We start from the raw sequence: 19961 nt of genomic DNA on the forward strand, positions 1-19961 counted from the left end.
CCACTACGTTTAATCATTTATCTAAATGATTTGGATATGATGATGGAAGGTAAAGTTAGTAAGTTTGCAGATGACACCAAACCTAGAGGTGTAGTGGACAACAAAGAAGGTTACCTCAGAGTACGACTGGATGTTGATCAGATGGGCCGATTGGCTGAGGAGTGGCAGATGGAGTTTAATTTAGATGAATATGAGGTGCTGCATTTTGGAAAGGCAAGTCAAGGCAGGATTTACTCACTTAATGGTAAGGTCCTGGGGAGAGTTGCTGGACAAAAAGACCTTGGATTTCAGGGTTTTAGTTTCTTGAAAGTGGAGTCGCAGGTAGATAGGATAATGAAGAAGGCGTTTGGTATGCTTTCCTTTATTGGTCAGAGTATTGAGTACAGGAGCTGGGAGGTCATGTTATGGCTGTACAGGACATTGGTTAGACCACTGCTGGAATGTTGCCAGCAGTTCTGGTCTCCCTCCTATAGGAAAGATGTTGTGAAACATGAAAACATTTAGAAAAGATTTACAAGGATGTTGCCAGGGTTGGATGGTTTGAGCTATAGGGAGAGGCTGAATAGGCTGGGGCTGTTCTCCCTGGAGCGTTGTAGGCTGAGGGGTGACCTCATAGAGGTTTATAAAATTATGAGGGGCATGAATAAGCTAGACAAGGTTTGTTTTCCCTTGGTTGAGGGAGTCCAGTACTAAGGTAAAAGGGGAAAGATATAAAAGAGTACTAAGGGGCAACGTTTTCGTACAGAGGGTGGTACGTGTATGAAATGAGCTGCCAGAGGGAGTAGTGGAATTACAACACAGCATTTAAAAGACGTTTGGATGAGTATATGAATAAGAAGGTTTAGAAGGATATGGGCCAAGTGCTGGCAAATGGGACTAGATTAATTTCGGATATCTGGTTGGCATGGACGGGTTGGACCGAAGGGTTTGTTTCCGTGTTGTATATCTCTATGACCTACAGTTCGAACTCTGCAGCCCAGCCATAGAAATAAATAAATGTTTCTGTAGCCTTCCCTATCCCCTTTCTCTCTTTTATATCTCTTCCTTCTCTGTTTTTTTTTGGCCCACTTCCTGCGCTGCTCTTTAGTCTCCTTTTCATCATGTCCTAAGCAGGGAGACAATGTCTTCATCCCAGTCCGGTCAGACCCCTATGTCCTGCTGCCTGAGACGCGTTAATAAATTCATCAAGTTCCACCCACTTCCCTCACTCTACAGACCATGGGTAGGAGGGGAAGGGGATAGAGACATTGCAGATTCTTCTCGCATTCCCATTGCCATCTAGAAAGGGCGCGTTGCTAAGCAATTCGAGATGATGCGTTTCAAAGGCAAGGGAATGGTTGTCACATTCAGTCAGCATCGTCCGAGCTCGACCCCCATGTAAATCTACAAAGGGGTTCCAACATTTGACAATGTATGTGTGTGTGCGTGTGAAAATGTAGAACATGTATGGGTTTCAAACCGTGTGTATGTGAGGGTGTGTGTGAATGTGACTGTGAGTGTGTGAATGTGTGAGTATGCGTGGGGCCGAATGTATGTGAGAACGTGTCTGGACGAGAGTGCAAATGGAATGTGAATGTGAGAGAGGATAAGAGTTGAATGAGTGTGTGTGTGTGTGAGAGAGAGAGAGCTGTTGGAGGTTCACTCATCCATTCACAGCGACAAGCCTTTTCCCCGCTGCCCAACATGAATCACTAACGATGAGGGAGCTGAGTGGTGCACACCGCGGTCTGTCTGTTTGAATCAATTCAACGTCTAAATAATCCAGATTGCAGAGTGTAAACCGATTACTGTAATGCTGTTTTATAGGCGCCATCTCCCAGTCTGTCCACTGCAACAACGCTGAGTGAAGTGGGGCTTAGACTGGAGGGGAGTGTGTGAGTGAATGTTTGATGTGGGGGTTAAGGCAAGAAACAGCCAGGGCGCGTCATAGCTACGTCTGCAGCACAGACACCGAGAGAGAGAGAGAGAGAGAACTCAACCCACAGATTAATTGGATTCTCATCTTCTCCAACAGTGTGTGTGGACCTCACCCTTCCCCTCCCCTACCCCACCCCCCCAAACAATCCAACCGAATTAAAACAAAAGATGAAGAAGTGCAGAATTTAATTTTTTAAAAAATAATCATAATAGAGAGAAGTTGGAAGTTTGGGAGCCGAGAGAATCGAGATATTCCAACATGGACAGGAGGATTAAGGGTAAACCCCGCTGCAGCCGGCAAGGCTGGCCGCTGCTTCTGTTTGCCGGGGCTCTCTCCGTCCACTTCATGGAAGCGGCTATTACCGGTGAGTAACTGATCAACTTGTGGCAGTGACTCCTGGATGTGGCGAGCGTTGGCGGTCATCACCAGCTTTTGTCTCTCCTTCTGATCAAACCTTCCTGCCTACAGTGTAATATATGGTAAAGCTGTTGATCCCAATGGTCTTTAAATGCCTCCACAGTCCAACTTGCTATAAATAGGATACAGGGATGGGGCTTCAATGGGATTGCAATATAATGTGGAGGAATGATTTAAAGGAGAGGGGGGGGGGGGGGGGTGGCGGTTCCACATGCAACACTTGCATCAAAGACACGGAAAGAAGCTTCATCTCGAACAACTGATGTATCTGAAATAATCAGATGTGGTACCAGTCCCTCCCAGCCTTCCCTGTGAGCTCTATATTATGAGAGCTATACTATATTGAATGGGTAGTCTCGGTTATATTCAGACTGGGCAATTTTGAAAGTACTGTTATGTACATTTGACAATATCGATCGTGTCATCTACGTAAATTGGGCGATTATAGGTTGTACATTCGGCAATGTAAATTCTATATAGCTTTGGCAATATGGTTTATATACCGATTTGTATGGTCGAATAATATGGGTTATATACAGATTGGGTAATATGAGTTGTATAAAGGCTGACTTATATAGATAGACTGTGTATAGGCTGGATTGGGAAATTTCTACATACCAATGAGGTTATATATGTTTATCTAGTTTGAATATATAGAGATTGGAATAATATAATTTGCATGTAGGTGAGGAATGCCATAGATTGGGTACAGATATTTGCATGCGGATTAGGTATAAAGATTTTATACATCTTGGGAAATATAGATTAAATGTGGAATGGCAATGTAGATTGATGATATGTACCAAATGCAAATTGGAAAAAAAACAATAATATTTGGTAATGTATACTGTGTTTAGATTCAGTGATGAAGATTGAATGGGTTGTATGCTGGAGTATCTGTTTTAAATGGTTCAGCTAGAATAATGTCAATTTGTCTTCTGTATTGTATATATAAAGTACCAATTGTTCAGTCATATATGCTGTATATTTAGATTGTATAAAGGTGGGGTGATCTAGATTGGTGGTCAGTTTAATAAATACAGAATACAGATTGGTTAGAGATCATGAATGCATTTTTTATACATATAATACAAAAACTGGCATTTGTTGATCAGGTTCTTACACAGATTGAGTAATAAATTATTATTGATTCCTATGAAGAAGTAGCGATAATATTGCATGTTTGTGACTATTACCATCACACCTTATTTTTGCACACCGTGACATTCCCTGTGTTCTAAACCACTTCTGATGGAAAAGATAACCAGCAGCTTTGTCTTTTTTTTGTTCTTTCTTGTTGCTGTGTTAGAATTTGCCAGTTAAGATGTCTGCTCTGTGTGAGCCAGTAATTTCTTTCTATATTGTAGCCAAAATCACCTTGGTATTTACTGATTCAAAACCATCTCATCATTAAGAGAGACAGAGAAAAAAGGAGTTGAATACAGGGCAGAGGGGGTCTGCAGTCCTTGGCTGATACAGACTTCATGTAACATGTGTCTTGACACAAGGTAGTACATCTTCTGCACAACGTTGGATGATAATGGTACAGCTTCAGCAACAGTAGAATTCAACGTGTCTCTGCCAATTATGATCATACAACCATTACAGTCATTGCACAATGCACGCAGACACATACATTTGCCAAATACTCTACATATGCATCAAATAGACCAAAGTTAAGAATCTAATTTATCTGCAATGTTTCAACATCAAACAGTCATTAAATACCAATGTAGAGTCACTGGGTGGGGCAGTGTGAGGAGGTGTGCATCTTTGGTCTCCTTTGTGAGATTTTGGATGGAGATGGCTATATACAGATTTCATCCACGGTGTGATTTGTACAAATGTAGTGTAAAGTTTAGGGTTGCATAGAGATGTTATGTCGTTTGAGGAGTTGTATCACAGATACAGTGTATAGTTTAGGTGTTATAGAATCCCAGTGTAAAGAGTTTATATCACAGAAAGAGGCCATTCTGCTCATTGCACTGTCCACACTAGTTATTAAGCACCTATCTACTTCAGTTTGATTTTTCAGCACATGGCCCACAACTTGTATGCCCTGGTGCTTCATTGGATCATCTAAATACTTGTTGCATGTTGTGGTAGTTCCCCTCGCTATCACCTTTTCAGCAGTAAGTTCTAGATACCCACCATACACCATACTTCAAATTTCCTACCCTTAACCTTAAATCTATGCCTTCTGGTTATTGATCCCTGTACTGAAGAGAAAGCTTCCTATTTATCCTAACTACGACTTCCATAATTTTGTACAACTCAATCAGGTTTCCCCCACAATGTTTTCACCTCTGTGTTCAAAGGAAAATAACGCCAGCCTATCTAGTCTTTCCTCAAAGCTGAAATACTCCCACACAGGGGCACTACAAACAGCAGGGGACCCAGCATTGAACCCTGTGTTATGCCATTGGACACAGGCTTCTTTAGTCACAAAAACAACCATTGACCATTACCCTTTGCCTCCTAACAGTCAACTAATTTTGGATCCATTTTGTCAAATTGCCCAGGATCCCATGAGCTCCTACCTTCTTGACTGATCTCCCATGTGAGACCTTGTCAACTGCCTTCCTGAAGTCCATGTATACTGCATCCATTGCACTATCCTCATCCATACATCTCATCATCTCCTTGAAAGACTTAATTAAAACCATTGAATATGATTTCAATGTGCCAAAGCCATTCTCACTATCATTGATTAATCCCATCTTCTCTACATGGAGATCAAATCTGTCTCTCAGAACTGTTTTCAATAGTTTCCTTCCCACTGATGTTAGTCTCACTGGCCTATAGATCCCTGGTTTATCCCTATTGGAATAATGGCATCTTGTTAGCTGTCCTACAATCTTCTCACAATGCTCCAAAGAAGATTTGAAAATTGTTGTCAGGGTCCTACAATCTCCTACAGCAGCGTGGGATTTATCTCACTTGGGTTTAAGGATTTATCCAATTTTAAGGCCGATAAATCACTAAAACCTCTTTCTCTCTTGTGTTTTGTCCAAGTATGTCACAGTTCCATCCTTGATTCATATACTTAAATTGTTCTTCTTCATTCTGAATACAGATGTAAAGTACTCATTTAAAATCTCATCTGTGTCTTTTGGTTCCAGGGACGGTTTTCCATTGATGCCTCTAAATGGGTCCAATTTTACCCTGGTTATCCTTTTGCCCCATATATTCTTATAAAATGCATTTGAATTTTTTTCTTTGTTATCCTTGCCAATGTTTTCTCATGCCCTGACTTCGATTTGCTAATTTATTTTTATTTATCCCCTTACTCTTTCTAAACATCTCTAGCGATTCTAGTGTACTGAACTCACGGTATCTGTCGTAAGTGTCCCCTTTTTTCTAATCCAACCCTGTCTATTCCTCAACATCCAGGGTTCTCTGAATATTTAGTTCCACTCTTCATCGTTAACAGAAAATATTGGTCCTTCCTTTCAATTTTCCCTTTTTGAATGTCTTATACTGTTCTGACGTCGGTTTTCCCACAAAGTAAGGGCAGCCATTTCTCTTTGAATCTTGTCCTATCCTATTAAAATCTGCCTTGACCCAATTCAGAACCTTTATTTCTGTTTTCTCTTTGTCTTTTTTCCATGACTACCTTGAATCTTGCTGAGTTATGATTACTATCATTGAAATATTCTTCCACTAAGCTTTCAACCAGATGTCTGACTTCATTCCCTAAAACTAGGTCCAGCACTGCCCTTTTTCTTTTAGGACATTATACAAAGTAACCCCAAAGATGTGCAAGTTAAGTGAATTGGCCATACTAAATTGCCCATAGTGTTTAGGGATGTGTGGGGTAGGTGCATTAGTCAGGGGTAAATGTAGAATAATTGGGGAGGGGAATGGGTCTGGGTGGGTTACTCTTCGGAGGGTCGGTATAGACTTGTTGGACCGAATGGCCTATTTCCACACAGTAGGGATTCTGTGATTCTATGATTCTATGACTCAAAAAAATTCTCCTGGATACATTTTAAAAATTCCACCCTCTGTAATCCTTTCACACTTTATCTGTCTGAATTAATATTTTAGAAGTTGTAATCTCCTATTATTATTACTCCTTTAGTTTTACACTTCTTTGAAATTACTTACATGTCTGCTGTCCTATTTCTCCCTGACTATTTGTGTGTTGGTTATATAAACAACAGGGTTCAAAGATGGGATGTATACCCATCTTTGGGTAATGTGCCTGTGAGCACGTCAGAAGTGTGAATTTATCTATCGATGCAGTGTACAGTTAGGTGATGATAAGCTTAGGTAAAATAAAATAGTCATAGAAACTGACAGCAGAATAGAGGGCATTTGTTTCATAGTGACAGGTGGCTGATCCTGCCTAACCATGTTTCTCAGCTCTATGTTTGTAACCTTTGGAGTTTCAGCATTCTAAGTGCATATCCAAGAAGTTTTAAAGTGATATGAGTGTTTATGCCTCCAACACATTTTCAGGCAGTAAATGCCAGATCCTTCCGTCCTCTGATTGAAAAGATTTTTTCGGAGTTCCTTTTATGTCTCTGATGTTTTACTCTAAATCTATTCTGTCTTGTTATCTATCCCTAAACTGGGCATTGATATCTACTCTATCCAGACCTCTCAATTTATTACTCTTCAAGTAGGTCTTTCCTCAGTGTCTAAACTTAACCTATCCAATCTTTTTTCATCAATAAAATTTTGGAGTTCAGGCAACATGCTCATAAATCATCTCCATTGCAATCACATCTTTCCAATAATGCAGCAACTAAAACTTCGGACAGTTACTTGAGCTCTGGTCTAATTCATGTTTTAATTAGTTCATCATCACCCCTCCTCTTTAATGTTTTGTGCTTCAACCAATGAAAACATACATCCTATGTGCCTTTCTGGTCACCTTCTCCAATTGTCCAGCCAAATTTAGGAATCTGTGGCCATGCACTCCAACATCCATCTATCCTCTCCACTTCTCAGAATCATACCATTCATTGTATATCATTTAGTCTTTTAATGTACAGATGTATTGTTCAGCATTGGGGTAATTTAGAGATTGGTGGGGGGGGAGGGGGGGGGGGGGGGGGGGGGGTCTCTGTTCGCTGGATGGTTGGTTTGCGAAGCAGTGTGATTCCAACAGCCTGGATTCAATTCCTATCACCAGCTGAGGTTACCATAAAGGACTCTTCTTCTCAACCTTTCCCTTTGCTGGAGTATGGTCACCCTCATGGTTAAATCACCATTAATTCTCTCTCTCTCTCTCTAATGAGAAAACTGCCCTATAGTCTGGTAAGACTGTGGTGACTTGACTTGATTTATTGATAAATTGTACAGTGTAGGATTATGTGCAGACATAACATAAATTATGGAATTGATATTCAGATGTACTGTGGAGTAGGAATCCAAATACACTGTACAGTGTGGGGATTATATGCACATCAAATATACAATGTGGGGTTATATATGGATGTATTGTATAGTCTGGGATGAGATACAAATGTAGTGTTCAATTTGGGGAAATATACTGATATGATGTACAAAGGGGAATTTATATACAGATGTAGCATAGGGTGTGGCAATGAGATGAATTCTACAGTGTGTGTATTTTATGCTGATATAGTATACAGCATGGGTACAGCGTGTACAGATGAAGTGGGGTTATGTACAGTGTGTGGTTATATCCAGCAGACATGTATATGTGAGTGGAACAGTCAAATGTGCTCTACAGTGTAGAGTTGTACAGATATTCTACAGTGATGGTGTGTTGTGGTTCACTAAGGGAGGCTGAGTGTTATGGCACTATGCACTTTTACCTGCTTCTTACAGTCTAGTGCTACAGATAATGATGGGAGAAGCTCTCATGTTCTTTCCATTACAACTAACCAGGAATTTCTCCCATTCAGGTTTGATAGCATCTGTGGAGAGAAAGCTGGGTTAACATTTTGCATCCAGTAGTCCTTCTTCAGTGCTGAAGTTTCAGGTTCTGTTTTTCTTCCTGATTTCTAGCATCTGCAGTTCTTTCAGATTTTTGTTTACTCGACGTTGTGAGGTTGTTATTCAAATGTAGTGTATGGGTTGGTGTTTATATGCAGATCTAGTGCATTGTTTGGGACTTATATACATATGTTGTTTACTGAGTGGAAAAGCTGCAATACTGATTTAGATCCATAGAGATATTTTGAATACCGAAAATGCCACTTTATCTTCTTTTCAATTCCAGCTTCTCCAACCATGCAACTGATGTTCCTCATTCTTAAGGAGAGAATAGGGCTCTATAAAGATCAATGAGGTTGTGTATGTGTGGAACGACAGGAGATGGGAGAGATACAAAATGAATATTTCCCATCCGTTTTAACTGAGGAGAAAGAAATGGAGGCAAGGGAACTCAGGGAAATAAATATTATTGCCTTGAAAGGAGAGGAAGTGCTGGAGGTCTTAAAGAAACATAAAGGTGGATAATTATCTGGGACCTGATCAATGATATCCCAGGATGATATGGGAAGCTAGCGAAAAAACTGCAGGGCCCCTAGCAGAGATATTTGTGTTATCTACAGCCACGGATGGGGTATCAGAAACTGGAGGATGACTGATAGAGTTATATAGTCATAGAGATGTACAGCATGGAAACTGACCCTCCGGTCCAACTCATCCACGTCGACCACATATCCCAACCCAATTTAGTCCCACCTGCCAGCACCCAGCCCATATTCCTCCAAACACTTCCTATTCATATACCTATCCAGGTGCCTTTTAAATGTTGCAGTTGTGCTAGCTACACTTCCTCTGGCAGCTCATTCCATACACGTACCACCCTCTGCGTGAAAAAGTTGCAGCTTAGGTCTCTTTTATATCTTTTCCTTCTCACCCTAAACCTCTGCCCTCTAGTTCTGGTCTCCCGCACCCCAGGGAAAAGACTTTCTCTCTTTATCCGATCCATATGCCTCATGATTTTATAAAGCTCTATAAGGTCACCCCTCAGCCTCTGATGCTCCTGGGAAAACAGCCCCAGCCTATCCAAACTTTCCCTATAGCTCAAATCCTCCAACCCTGGCAACATCCTTGTAAATCTTTTCTGAACCCTTTCAAGTTGTGCCTTTATTTAAGGAAGGCTGTAAGGAGAAGCCTGGGAACTGGAGACCTGTGAATCTAACATTGTGGTGGGATAAAGGCTGGAAGGAGAAGCCTGGGAACTGGAGACCTGTGAATCTAACATTGTGGTGGGATAAAGGCTGGAAGGAGAAGCCTGGGAACTGGAGACCTGTGAATCTAACATTGTGGTGGGTAAATTGTTGGAGGTGATTCTGACAGGTAGGAGTTACATGCATTTAGAGAGGTAAGGAATGGTTAGGGATAGTCAGTATGGTTTTGTATTAGGGAAACCGTGTCTCACAAACTTTATTGAATTTTTTTGAGGTCATAACCAAAGGATATCAAGAGTTTGATAAAGAAAAAGGAAGCATATGGCAAGCACAGTGTATTAGGGGAGTTTAGTTTGGATAAGTGTGAGGTATTGCACACTACTCAGGACCTTACCATTAACTGTATAAATCCTGCCCTTGTTTGTCTTACCAAACTGCAATAGCTTGCATTTATCCAAATTAAACCCATCTGCCACTCCTTAGCCCATTGGTCCAATTAGAGTCATTGAGTCATAGAGATGTGCAGCACCGAAACAGACCCTTCGGTCCAACTCATCCATGCCAACCAGATATCCTAAATTAATCTAGTCCAACTTGCCAGCACTTGGCCCATCATTCCATACATGCACTACCCCTTGCATGAAAAAGTTACTCCTCAGTTCCCTTTTAAATCTTTCCCCTCTCACCTGAAACCTATGCCTTTTAGTTCTGGATTCCCCACCAGGGAAAAGACCTTGTCTGTTAAACCTATCCATGCCCCTCATGATTTTATAAATCTCTACCAGATCACCCCCTCAGCCTTTGACATTCCAGGGAAAACAGCGCCAGCCTATTCAGCCTCTTCCTATAACTCAAACCCTCCAACCCTGGCAGCATCCTTGTAAATCTTTTCTGAACCCTTCAAGTTCAACAACATCAATTGATCAAGATCCTTTTGTAATCTTTTTCACTGTCAACTATATCACTTATTGTGATGCTATCTGAAAACCTACTAACCATGTGTCCAAACTTCTCAACCAACTCATTTATATAATTGACAAAGCTGGACTACTGCCATTCCCTGCTGGACACCCCTGAAAAGTCATCTAGAATTGAAATATTAGCTCTCTCTTGCTCTCTCTCTCCGCGTTTGCTGCCCGACCCGCTGTGATTTCCAGTATTTCCTTTTCCCTGCAGAACACCGCTGGTTACAGGCCTCCAGTCCAAAAGAAACCCTCCACCACTACCCTCTGTCTCCTACCGTCAAACCAATGTTTTATCCAGCTGGCAAGCTCTCCCTGAATCCCATGTGATATAACTTTACTAATTAGTCTACCATGTGAAACCCTGTCGATGGTTTTACAAACGTCCATGTAGACAGCGTCAACCACTCTGCTCTACCATTGCCAAATCAGTTTAAAACCTCCCCAACAGTGAACAAACTGACCAACAAGGACATTGAATCCATTCTGGTTCAGGTACAACACCTCCAGCTTGTACAGGTCCCACCTATCTCAGAAGCTGTCCCAAAGATCCAACAATCTAAAGCCCTCCCTCCTATACTATCCCTTTATCCACATGTTCATCTGACCTATCTTCCTATTCCTATACTCAGTAGCACATGACACTGGAAATAATTCAGAGATTACAACCTTAGAAGTTTTCCTCTTTAGCTACTATCTAATTTTCTACATTTCTGCTGCAGGACCTCATTTTTTTGCCCATGTCATTGGTACTGACATGTACCATGTCTGCTGGCTGTCCACCTCCACCTTCAGAATGCCCTGCTAGCCATTTTGTGACATCCCTGACTCTGGCATCAGGGACGTAAATTAACATTCATTGTTACTCCCCACTCTTCACTGTGGAGTTATATATAAATGTCATTGATATTGTATTTGTAAACTGACATTATGTGTATTGAGTGTGGCTATATACAGATGTTAAATGTGGGGTGGAAGCAGATGTAGTATATCGTGTTATGATGGAGCTGGAGGAGTGTTCTGACTCTCTTTAGTTCTAATATTCTATCAGTCATAACATAAATGTAAACATTTTACTCAATTACCGTTATGGTCAATTATATAATTTATTTATATTAGGTTGAAAATAGAAAGACCCATTAACTCGATTTATTTAATAAGCAAAAAAAATTCATTTATTATAATACAAACCTTATTCAGCAGATATGTTAGGCTGATTAACATACAGCTTGAACGTTGAAAATATAAATATCTATTTTTCTAAACAACCCAACACACACATGCTTGTTAAATTAAAAAAACAAACAAAAAGCTTGTCTCCAGAGATCTATTTTGTAAAATGTTTTCGCCAATAATCGTTAATTCTTACAGTTAAGAGAGGTAAGGTATGAAATGTTCAAGATAACTGTCACCATTCTGTGCACATAGATGAGTTATACTGAATAGTTGTCACCAGGATATATGCAAATTTTCATTCAGCAGCCAATGAATTCTTTTGAATTTCCTTCATCCTTAAGTAGAATTTCAGCTATCTGATGATCTATATATGATAGTACTTTGACCTTTGGGTGATAGTCTTTGTTTAGCCATTGCTCTGGTCACTGCACACAATAGAAAACATCTGAAACTTGGTTCTTAAAACTGTTCTGTCTGTTTAACCTCAATTTGACCTTCCATGATCATAGACGAAACCACAAACTTCACTTCTGCTAAATCATTCTCCAAGAATAAATCAACTCTATCCACAGATAAGTTCTTAACTACCTTAACCACCACTAATCTAGATAACAAGTCACACTCCAACTGGACTTTGTACAAGAGAACTGAATTAAACTCTCCACCTCTCATTTATCAACACTTTGGCATGTATTGAACTCTCTGGAGGCAATCTAAATCCTTCTCCAGCAGGAGAGTTTAAAATCTCCTTATTCCTCTGGAAAATTATGAGCTTGGCAGTATCATTTGAAGAAATCTTCATTTCAGACAAAAATTCTTTATATATCTCATCTAGCCCATGTACACCTTCTGCACTCACAGCAATGAAAACAGAACAGAGAATAGAACAGTAGTATTTACCTCCAGTCTGTTGGTGTAATTAAAACTACAATTTGATTCAAGGCATTTTCCTTTTGAATTTCTTTTTTGGACTCATTCTTATAAACTTCATTAAGCCCCGTGGGCTTCCCTTGCATCTTCCAGCATTCTGAAAACATGTATTCCATGAAAACACATCAGCTTTCGATTGTCACCTTCACCATCAGTACTTCCCTTTCTGATCTAAGGAGTCTTGGTGCATTCTCAGCTATCGGTTCTTTATCTTAGCTACTTCCTTATTTTCACAATTCTTCTTTCGATGCCTTTCAAATCTATGAAGGTGACGGAAAAAATGTTTAGCTTTATGGATCAGCTCTGAATCATCAGCCATTACTGCTGCCTGTCTAGCAGTTGCAACCCATTGATCCTCAACATGGATTTGTATCATGGTGGGAAATTTTTAAATTCTTCTAAGAAAATAATCTCTTTAAAGATTTCACATGTGATTTCAGCTTCTAATGCTTATATCAAATGTTAAAGTGACATTGCTTAATTGTTTCAAATTCAATATACATTTGTCCAAGTTGTTTCTTTACATTTTTAAACATTTGCTGATATGCCTCAGGCACTAAATCATAAACAGACTTTTGTTTTCCCAGTGTCACAATCTCCTTTGACAGTGTAGCATAAATGTCCTGTTCTTTACTTGTCAACTTACAGTCATTGAGTCCTACAGCATGGAGACAGGCCCTTTGGCTCAAACCGGTCTATGTCAATCAAAATGTCCATCCATGCTAACCCTATTTCCCTCCAGCTGGTCCATATCCTTCTCAACCTTTCCTATTCATGTATTTGTCCAAATGCCTTTTAAATGTTGTTAATGTACCCACCTCAACAGCTTATTCCATATGCATACCACCCTCTGTGTAAAAACGTTGCCCCTCAGGTTCCCATTTATTCTTTTTCCTTTTACCTTAAACTGATGCCCTCTAGTCCTCAATTCCCCAACCCTGGGAAAAAGACTGAGTGCATTTTTCCTATTCATGCCTCTCTTGATCTTATGCACTTCTATAAGACTCCCTCAGTCTTAAACATTCTAAAGAAAGAAGTCCTAGTTTGTCCAACTTCTCCAAAAACTCAGTCCCTTGAGTTTTGGCAAGAGCTTTGTAAATTTCTTCTGCACTATTTCCAGTTTAATAACATCCTTCCTATAGCAAGGTGACCAAAACTGAACACCAAATTCCAAATGTGACCTCACCAATGTCCTGTACAACTGCAACATAACTTCCCAACTTCTATACTCAATGTCCTGACTGATGAAAGCCAATGTGCGAAAAGCCTTCTTTACAGAGCTGTCTACCTGTGGCTCCACTTTCAGAGAACTCCAAGGTCACTCTGTTCTATTACATTTCTCAAAGCCCTGCCATTCACCATCAAACTCCTGCCTTGATTTGACTTTCTAAAATACAGCACTTCATACTTTTGCTTCAAACTCCATTTGCCATTTCTCAGCCCACTTCCCCAGCTGATCAAGGTCCTGCTGCAATTTCTGATAACCTTCCTCACTGTCCATGATTCTGCCGGTTTTAGCAAAGGTACTAATCATGCCTTGTTCACTCTCATCCAAATCATTGATATAGATAACAAACAGCAATGAGCCCAGCACTTACCCCTGAGACACTCCACTAGGCCTCCAGTCTGACAAGCATCCTTCCACTATTACCTTCGGCTTCCTACCATTAAGCCAATTATGTATCCAATTTGCCAGCTCTCCCTGGATTCTAAGTGATCTAACCTTCCAGAGCAGCCTACCATGTGGAATCTTATCAAAGGCCTTACTAAAATCCATATAGACTACATATAGCACCCTACCTCATCAACTTTCCTGGTCATTTCATCAAAGAACTCTCACAAATTTGAGGCATAATGTCCCATGCACAAAGCCATGCTGACTAATTCTAATCAAACCCTGTCTTTCCAAATGCAAGTATATCTTATCCCTCAGAAATTTGCTATATAACTTATCTACCACAGATGTTAGGCTTACTGGTCTATAGTTCCTAAGTTTTTCTTTCAGCCCTTCTTGAATAAGAGCACAATATTTGCTATCCATCAGCCCTCCAGGACCTCACCCATGGCTAATGATGATGCAAATATATCAGCCAGTGCCCCTGCAATTTCTTTTCTAGCCTCTTGCAGGGTTCTTGGATATATCTGGTCAGGAGCAGAAGGTATATCCACCTTCATACATTGTAATTGTCCAGAACCCCCTCTACCATGATATGGACTGTTCCCAAGATATTACCATGAACTCCCCCAAGTTCCCAAGTCTTCATGTCTTTCTCCATGGTAAACACAGAGCAGAAGTATTCATTGAGGACCTCACCCATCTCCTGCAGTTCCACACACACACATGTCCACTTTTGTCCTTGAGGGATCCTATTCGCTCTCTGGTTATTCTTTTTCCTTTAATATACTTAAAAAATCTTTGGATTCACCCTAATCTTGTCAGCCAAAGCTATCTTATGCCCCTTTTTATAGAGTCATAGAGATGTAAAGCATGGAAACAGACCCTTCCGTCCAACCCGTCCATGCCGACCAGATATCCCAACCCAATCTAGGCCCACTTGCCAGCGCCCAGCCCATTCCCCTCCAAACCCTTCCTATTCATATACACATCCAAATGCCTCTTTAATGTTGCAATTGTACCAGCCTCCACCACATCGTCTGGCAGCTCATTCCATACACGTACCACCATCTGTGTGAAAAGGTTGCCCCTTAGGTCTCTTTTATATCTTTCCCCTCTCACCCTAAACCTATACCCTGTAGTTCTGGACTCCACAACCCCAGGGAAAAGACTTTGCCTATTTATCCTATCCATGCCCCTCATAATTTTGTAAACCTCTATAAGGTCGCCCCTCAGCCTCCAACACTCCAGGGAAAACAGCCCCAGCCTTTTCAGCCTCTCCCTGTAGCTCAGATCCTCCAACCCTGGCAACATCCTTGTAAATCTTTTCTGAACCCTTTCAAGTTTCACAACGTCTTTCCGATAGGAAGGAGACCAGAATTGCATGCAATATTCCAACAGTGGCCTAACCAATGTCCTGTACAGCCGCAACATGACCTCCCAACTCCTGTACTCAATACTCTGACCAATAAAGGAAAGCATACCAAATGCCTTCTTCACGAATCTATCTACCTGCGACTCCACTTTCAAGGAGCTATGAACCTGCACTCCAAGGTCTCTTTGTTCAGCAACACTCCCTATTAAGTGTGTAAGTCCTGCTAAGATTTGCTTTCCCAAAATGCAGCACCTCGCATTTATCTGAATTAAACTCCATCTGCCACTTCTCAGCCCATTTGCCCATCTGGTCAAGATCCTGTTGTAATCTGAGGTAACCCTCTTCCCTGTCCACTACACCTCTAATTTTGGCGTCATCTGCAAACTTACTAACTGTACCTCTTATGCTCGCATCAAAATCATTTATGTAAATGACAAAAAGTAGAGGGCCCAGCACCGATCCTTGTGACACTCCACTGGTCACAGGCCTCCAGTCTGAAAAACAACCCTCCACCACCACCCTCTGTCTTCTACCCTTGAGCCAGTTCTATATCCAAATGGCTAGTTCTCCCTGTATTCCATGAGATCTAACCTTGCTAATCAGTCTCCCATGGGGAACCCTGTCGAACGCCTTACTGAAGTTCATATAGACCACATCTACTGCTCTGCCCTCATCAATCCTCTTTGTTACTTCATCAAAAAACTCAATCAAGTTTGTGAGACATGATTTCCCACACACAAAGTCATGTTGACAATCCCTAATCATTCCTAGGCCTTTCCAAATACATGTACATCCTGTCCCTCAGGATTCCCTCCAACAACTCGCCCACCACCGAGGTCAGGCTCACTGGTCTATAGTTCCCTGGGTTGTCCTTACCATCCTTCTTAAACAGTGGCATCACGTTAGCCAACCTCCAGTCTACCGGCACCTCACCCATGACTATCGATGATACAAATATCTCACAAGAGGCCCAGCAATCACTTCTCTAGCTACCCATAGAGTTCTCGGGTACACCTGATCAGGTCCTGGGGATTTATCCACCTTTAACCATTTCAAGACATCCAGTACTTCCTCCTCTGTAATCTGGACATTTTGCAAGATGTCACCATCTATTTCCCTACAGTCTATATCTTCCATATCCTTTTCCACAGTAAATACTGATGCAAAATATTCATTTAGTATCTCCCCCATTTTCTGTGGCTCCACACAAAGGCTGCCTTGCTGATCTTTGAAGGGTCCTATTCTCTCCCTAGTTACCCTTTTGTCCTTAATATATAAAACCCCTTCGGATTCTCTTTAATTCTATTTGCCAAAGCTACCTCATGTCCCCGTTTTGCCCTCCTGATTTCCCTCTTATGTATACTCCTACTTCCTTTACACTCTTCTAAGGAGTCACTCGATCTATCCTGTCTGTACCTGACATATGCTTCCTTCTTTTTCTTAACCAAACCCTCAATTTCTTTAGTCATCCAGCATTCCCTATAGTTACCAGCCTTCCCTTTCACCCTAACAGGAATATACTTTCTCTGGATTCTTGTTACCTCATTTCTGAAGGCTTCCCATTTTCCAGCCGTCCCTTTACCTGCGAACATCTGCCTCCGATCAGTTTTTGAAAGTTCTTGCCTAATACCGTCAAAATTGGCCTTTCTCCAATTTAGACCTTCAACTTTTAGATCTGGTCTATCCTTTTCCATCACTATTTTATCATGAATAGAATTATGGTCGCTGGCCCCAAAGTGCTCCCCCACTGACACTTCAGTCACCTGCCCTGCCTTATTTCCCAAGAGTAGGTCACGTTTTGCACCTTCTCTAGTAGGTACATCCACATACTGAATCAGAAAATTATCTTGTACACAATTAAACTCCTCTCTATGTAAACCTTTAACACTATGGCAGTCCCAGTCGATGTTTGGAAAGTTAACATCCCCTACCATGACTACCCTATTATTCTTACAGATATCTGAGATCTCCTTACAAGTTTGTTTCTCAATTTCCCTCTGACTATTGGGGGATCTATAATACAATCCCAATAATGTGATCACCCTTTTCTTATTTCTCAGATCCACCCAAATAACTTCCCTGGATGTATTTTCAGGAATATTCTCCCTCAGCACAGCTGTAATGCTATCCCTTATCAAAAAGGCCACTCCCCCTCCTCTCTTGCCTCCTTTTCTATCCTTCCTGTAGCATTTTTATCCTGGAACATGAAGCTTCCATTCCTGCCCATCCCTGAGCCATGTTTCCGTAATTGCTATGATATCCCAAACCATGTTCCTAACCATGCCCTGAGTTCGTCTGCCTTCCCTGTTAGGCCCCTTGCATTGAAATAAATGCAGTTTAATTTATTAGTCCAACCTTGTCCCTGCCTGCCCTGACTGTTTGACTCACTTCTATTCTCAGCTGTACCCATCTCAGATCGATCTCTTTCCTCACTATCTCCCTGGGTCCCACCCCCCCCTCCCTGAATCATGGCTGATCCATTTCAGCCTCTTCCAGAGGACCAACATCTCTGATACCAGTTTTCAGTCAATTCAATTCACTCCACATAATATCATTAAGCAGCTGGAGATATTGAACATTGCAAAGGCTGTGGGCCTTGACAATATTCTGGCAATAGTGCTCCAGAACTTGCCTCACACTTTGTCAAGCTGTTCCAATATATTTACAACACTGGCATGTACCTGACAATGTGGGAAATTGCCCAGTTATATTCTTTACACAAAAAACAGGACTAATCCAACCCAGCCAGTTACCCTATCAGTCTACTTCAGATCATCAATAAAGTGATGGAAAGTGTCACCTTCTCAGAAATAACCCGCTCAGAGATGCCCAGTTTGGGTTCCTCAAGAGCCATTCAGCTTATGACTTCATTACAGGCTTTGTTCAAACATTGACAAAACAGCTGAATAGCAGATACGAGGTGAGTATGACTGCTCTTGACTTTAAGGCCACATTAAATAGAGTGTGACATCAAGAAGCCCAAGCAAAACTGGAGTCAACGAGAACCAGGGGAAACCCATCTGCTGGCACATAGGAAGATTGTTGTGATTATTGGAGGTCAATCATCTTAGTTCCAGGACATCACTGCAGGAGTTCCTCAGGGTAATGTCCTAGGCCCAACCATTTTTAGCTGCTTCATCAATGACTTTCCTTCCATCATAATTCCAGTGGATGGTGATTGTCCAATGTTCAGCACCATTCACGACTCCACAAATATGGAAGCAGACCATGTCTAAATGCAACAAGTCCTGGAAAATATTCAGGCTCAGCTGACAAGTGACAAGTAACATTTTTGTCACACAAATGCCAGGCAATCTTACCACTGCTCCTTGGCATTCAATGGTGTTAACATCATTGAATCCCACCACTATCAACATCCTGAGGGTTGCCATTGACCAGAAACTGAACTAGATTCACCATATAAATATAATGGCTACAAGAGCAGTTCAGAGTCTTGCAACAAATAACTCCCCTCCTGACTCCCCAAGGTCTGTTCACCACCTACAAGGCACAAACCAGAAGTGTGATGGAGTATCTTCCATGAGTGCAGATTCAGCAACATTCAAGAAACTGGATTAGTTTAGGTTCCCTACAGTGTGGAAACAGGCCCTTCGGCCCAACAAGTCCACACTGACCTTCTGAAGAATAACCCACCCAGACCCATTTCACTCCAAACAATGCACCTAATACTAGGGGCAATTTAGCATGGCCAATTCACCTGACCTACACATTTTTGGAGTGTGGGAGGAAACCCATGCAGACACGGGGAGAATATGCAAACTCCACACAGTCACCCAAGGCTGGAATTGATCCTGGGACCCTGGTGCAGTGAGGTAGCAGTGTTAACCACTGAGCCACCATGCTGCCCCAACAGTGGCCCGCCCCTTACCAAAAGGACAAGGCAGTCTGCTTGTTTGGCACTACATCCACAATCATTCAATCATTCCATCACTATGCTAAGAGTAGCAGTATGAGTTACCTACCAGATGCAATGCAATGATTTGCCAAAGATCCTTCGATGGCACTTTGAAACACATGACTATTGTCGTTTAGAAGGGCAAGGACAGTAGATACATGGAAACAACACCACCTGCAAGCTCCTCTCCAAGCCACTCACAATCCTAATTTGGAAATACATTGTCTTCCCTTCACTGTCACTGGGTCAAATTCATGAAATGCCTCCCTCATGGCATTGTGCGTCCACTTTTAGCACATGTACTACAGCAGCTTACAACTACCTTCTCAATAGCAATTAGAGACAGACAATAAATGCTGGCCCAGCCAGCAATGCCCACATCTCATGAATGATTAAAAAAGTGAACCTATGCGTCTGCTCTGCCAGTCAATGAGATCATTAGCTGATCTGATAATCCACAACTGCACTTTCCTGCCTTTTCCCTTAATCCTTGAATATATTATTGATTAAAAATCCTTATCTCGCGTGAAATAT

At 41.4% G+C, this 19961-nt stretch overlaps 1 protein-coding gene across 2 annotated transcripts in view; it reads left to right on the plus strand.

The window, feature by feature from the left end:
- The first annotated feature begins 1606 nt into the window (after positions 1 to 1606).
- Positions 1607 to 19961, plus strand: part of LOC140477020 (uncharacterized) — a 110165-nt gene continuing 91810 nt past the window's right edge. Inside the window, exon 1 of one of the 2 annotated variants that reach the window (XM_072570125.1) lies at positions 1607 to 2282. In XM_072570125.1, the coding sequence (XP_072426226.1) occupies positions 2177 to 2282 (106 nt within the window). In that variant the 5' untranslated portion in view covers positions 1607 to 2176. The remainder of the gene's footprint in view (positions 2283 to 19961) is intronic. The other variant, XM_072570124.1, reaches the window with a different exon arrangement.

The sequence above is a fragment of the Chiloscyllium punctatum genome, chromosome 5, assembly GCF_047496795.1.
Source record: "Chiloscyllium punctatum isolate Juve2018m chromosome 5, sChiPun1.3, whole genome shotgun sequence".
Classification (NCBI taxonomy): Eukaryota; Metazoa; Chordata; class Chondrichthyes; order Orectolobiformes; family Hemiscylliidae; genus Chiloscyllium; species Chiloscyllium punctatum.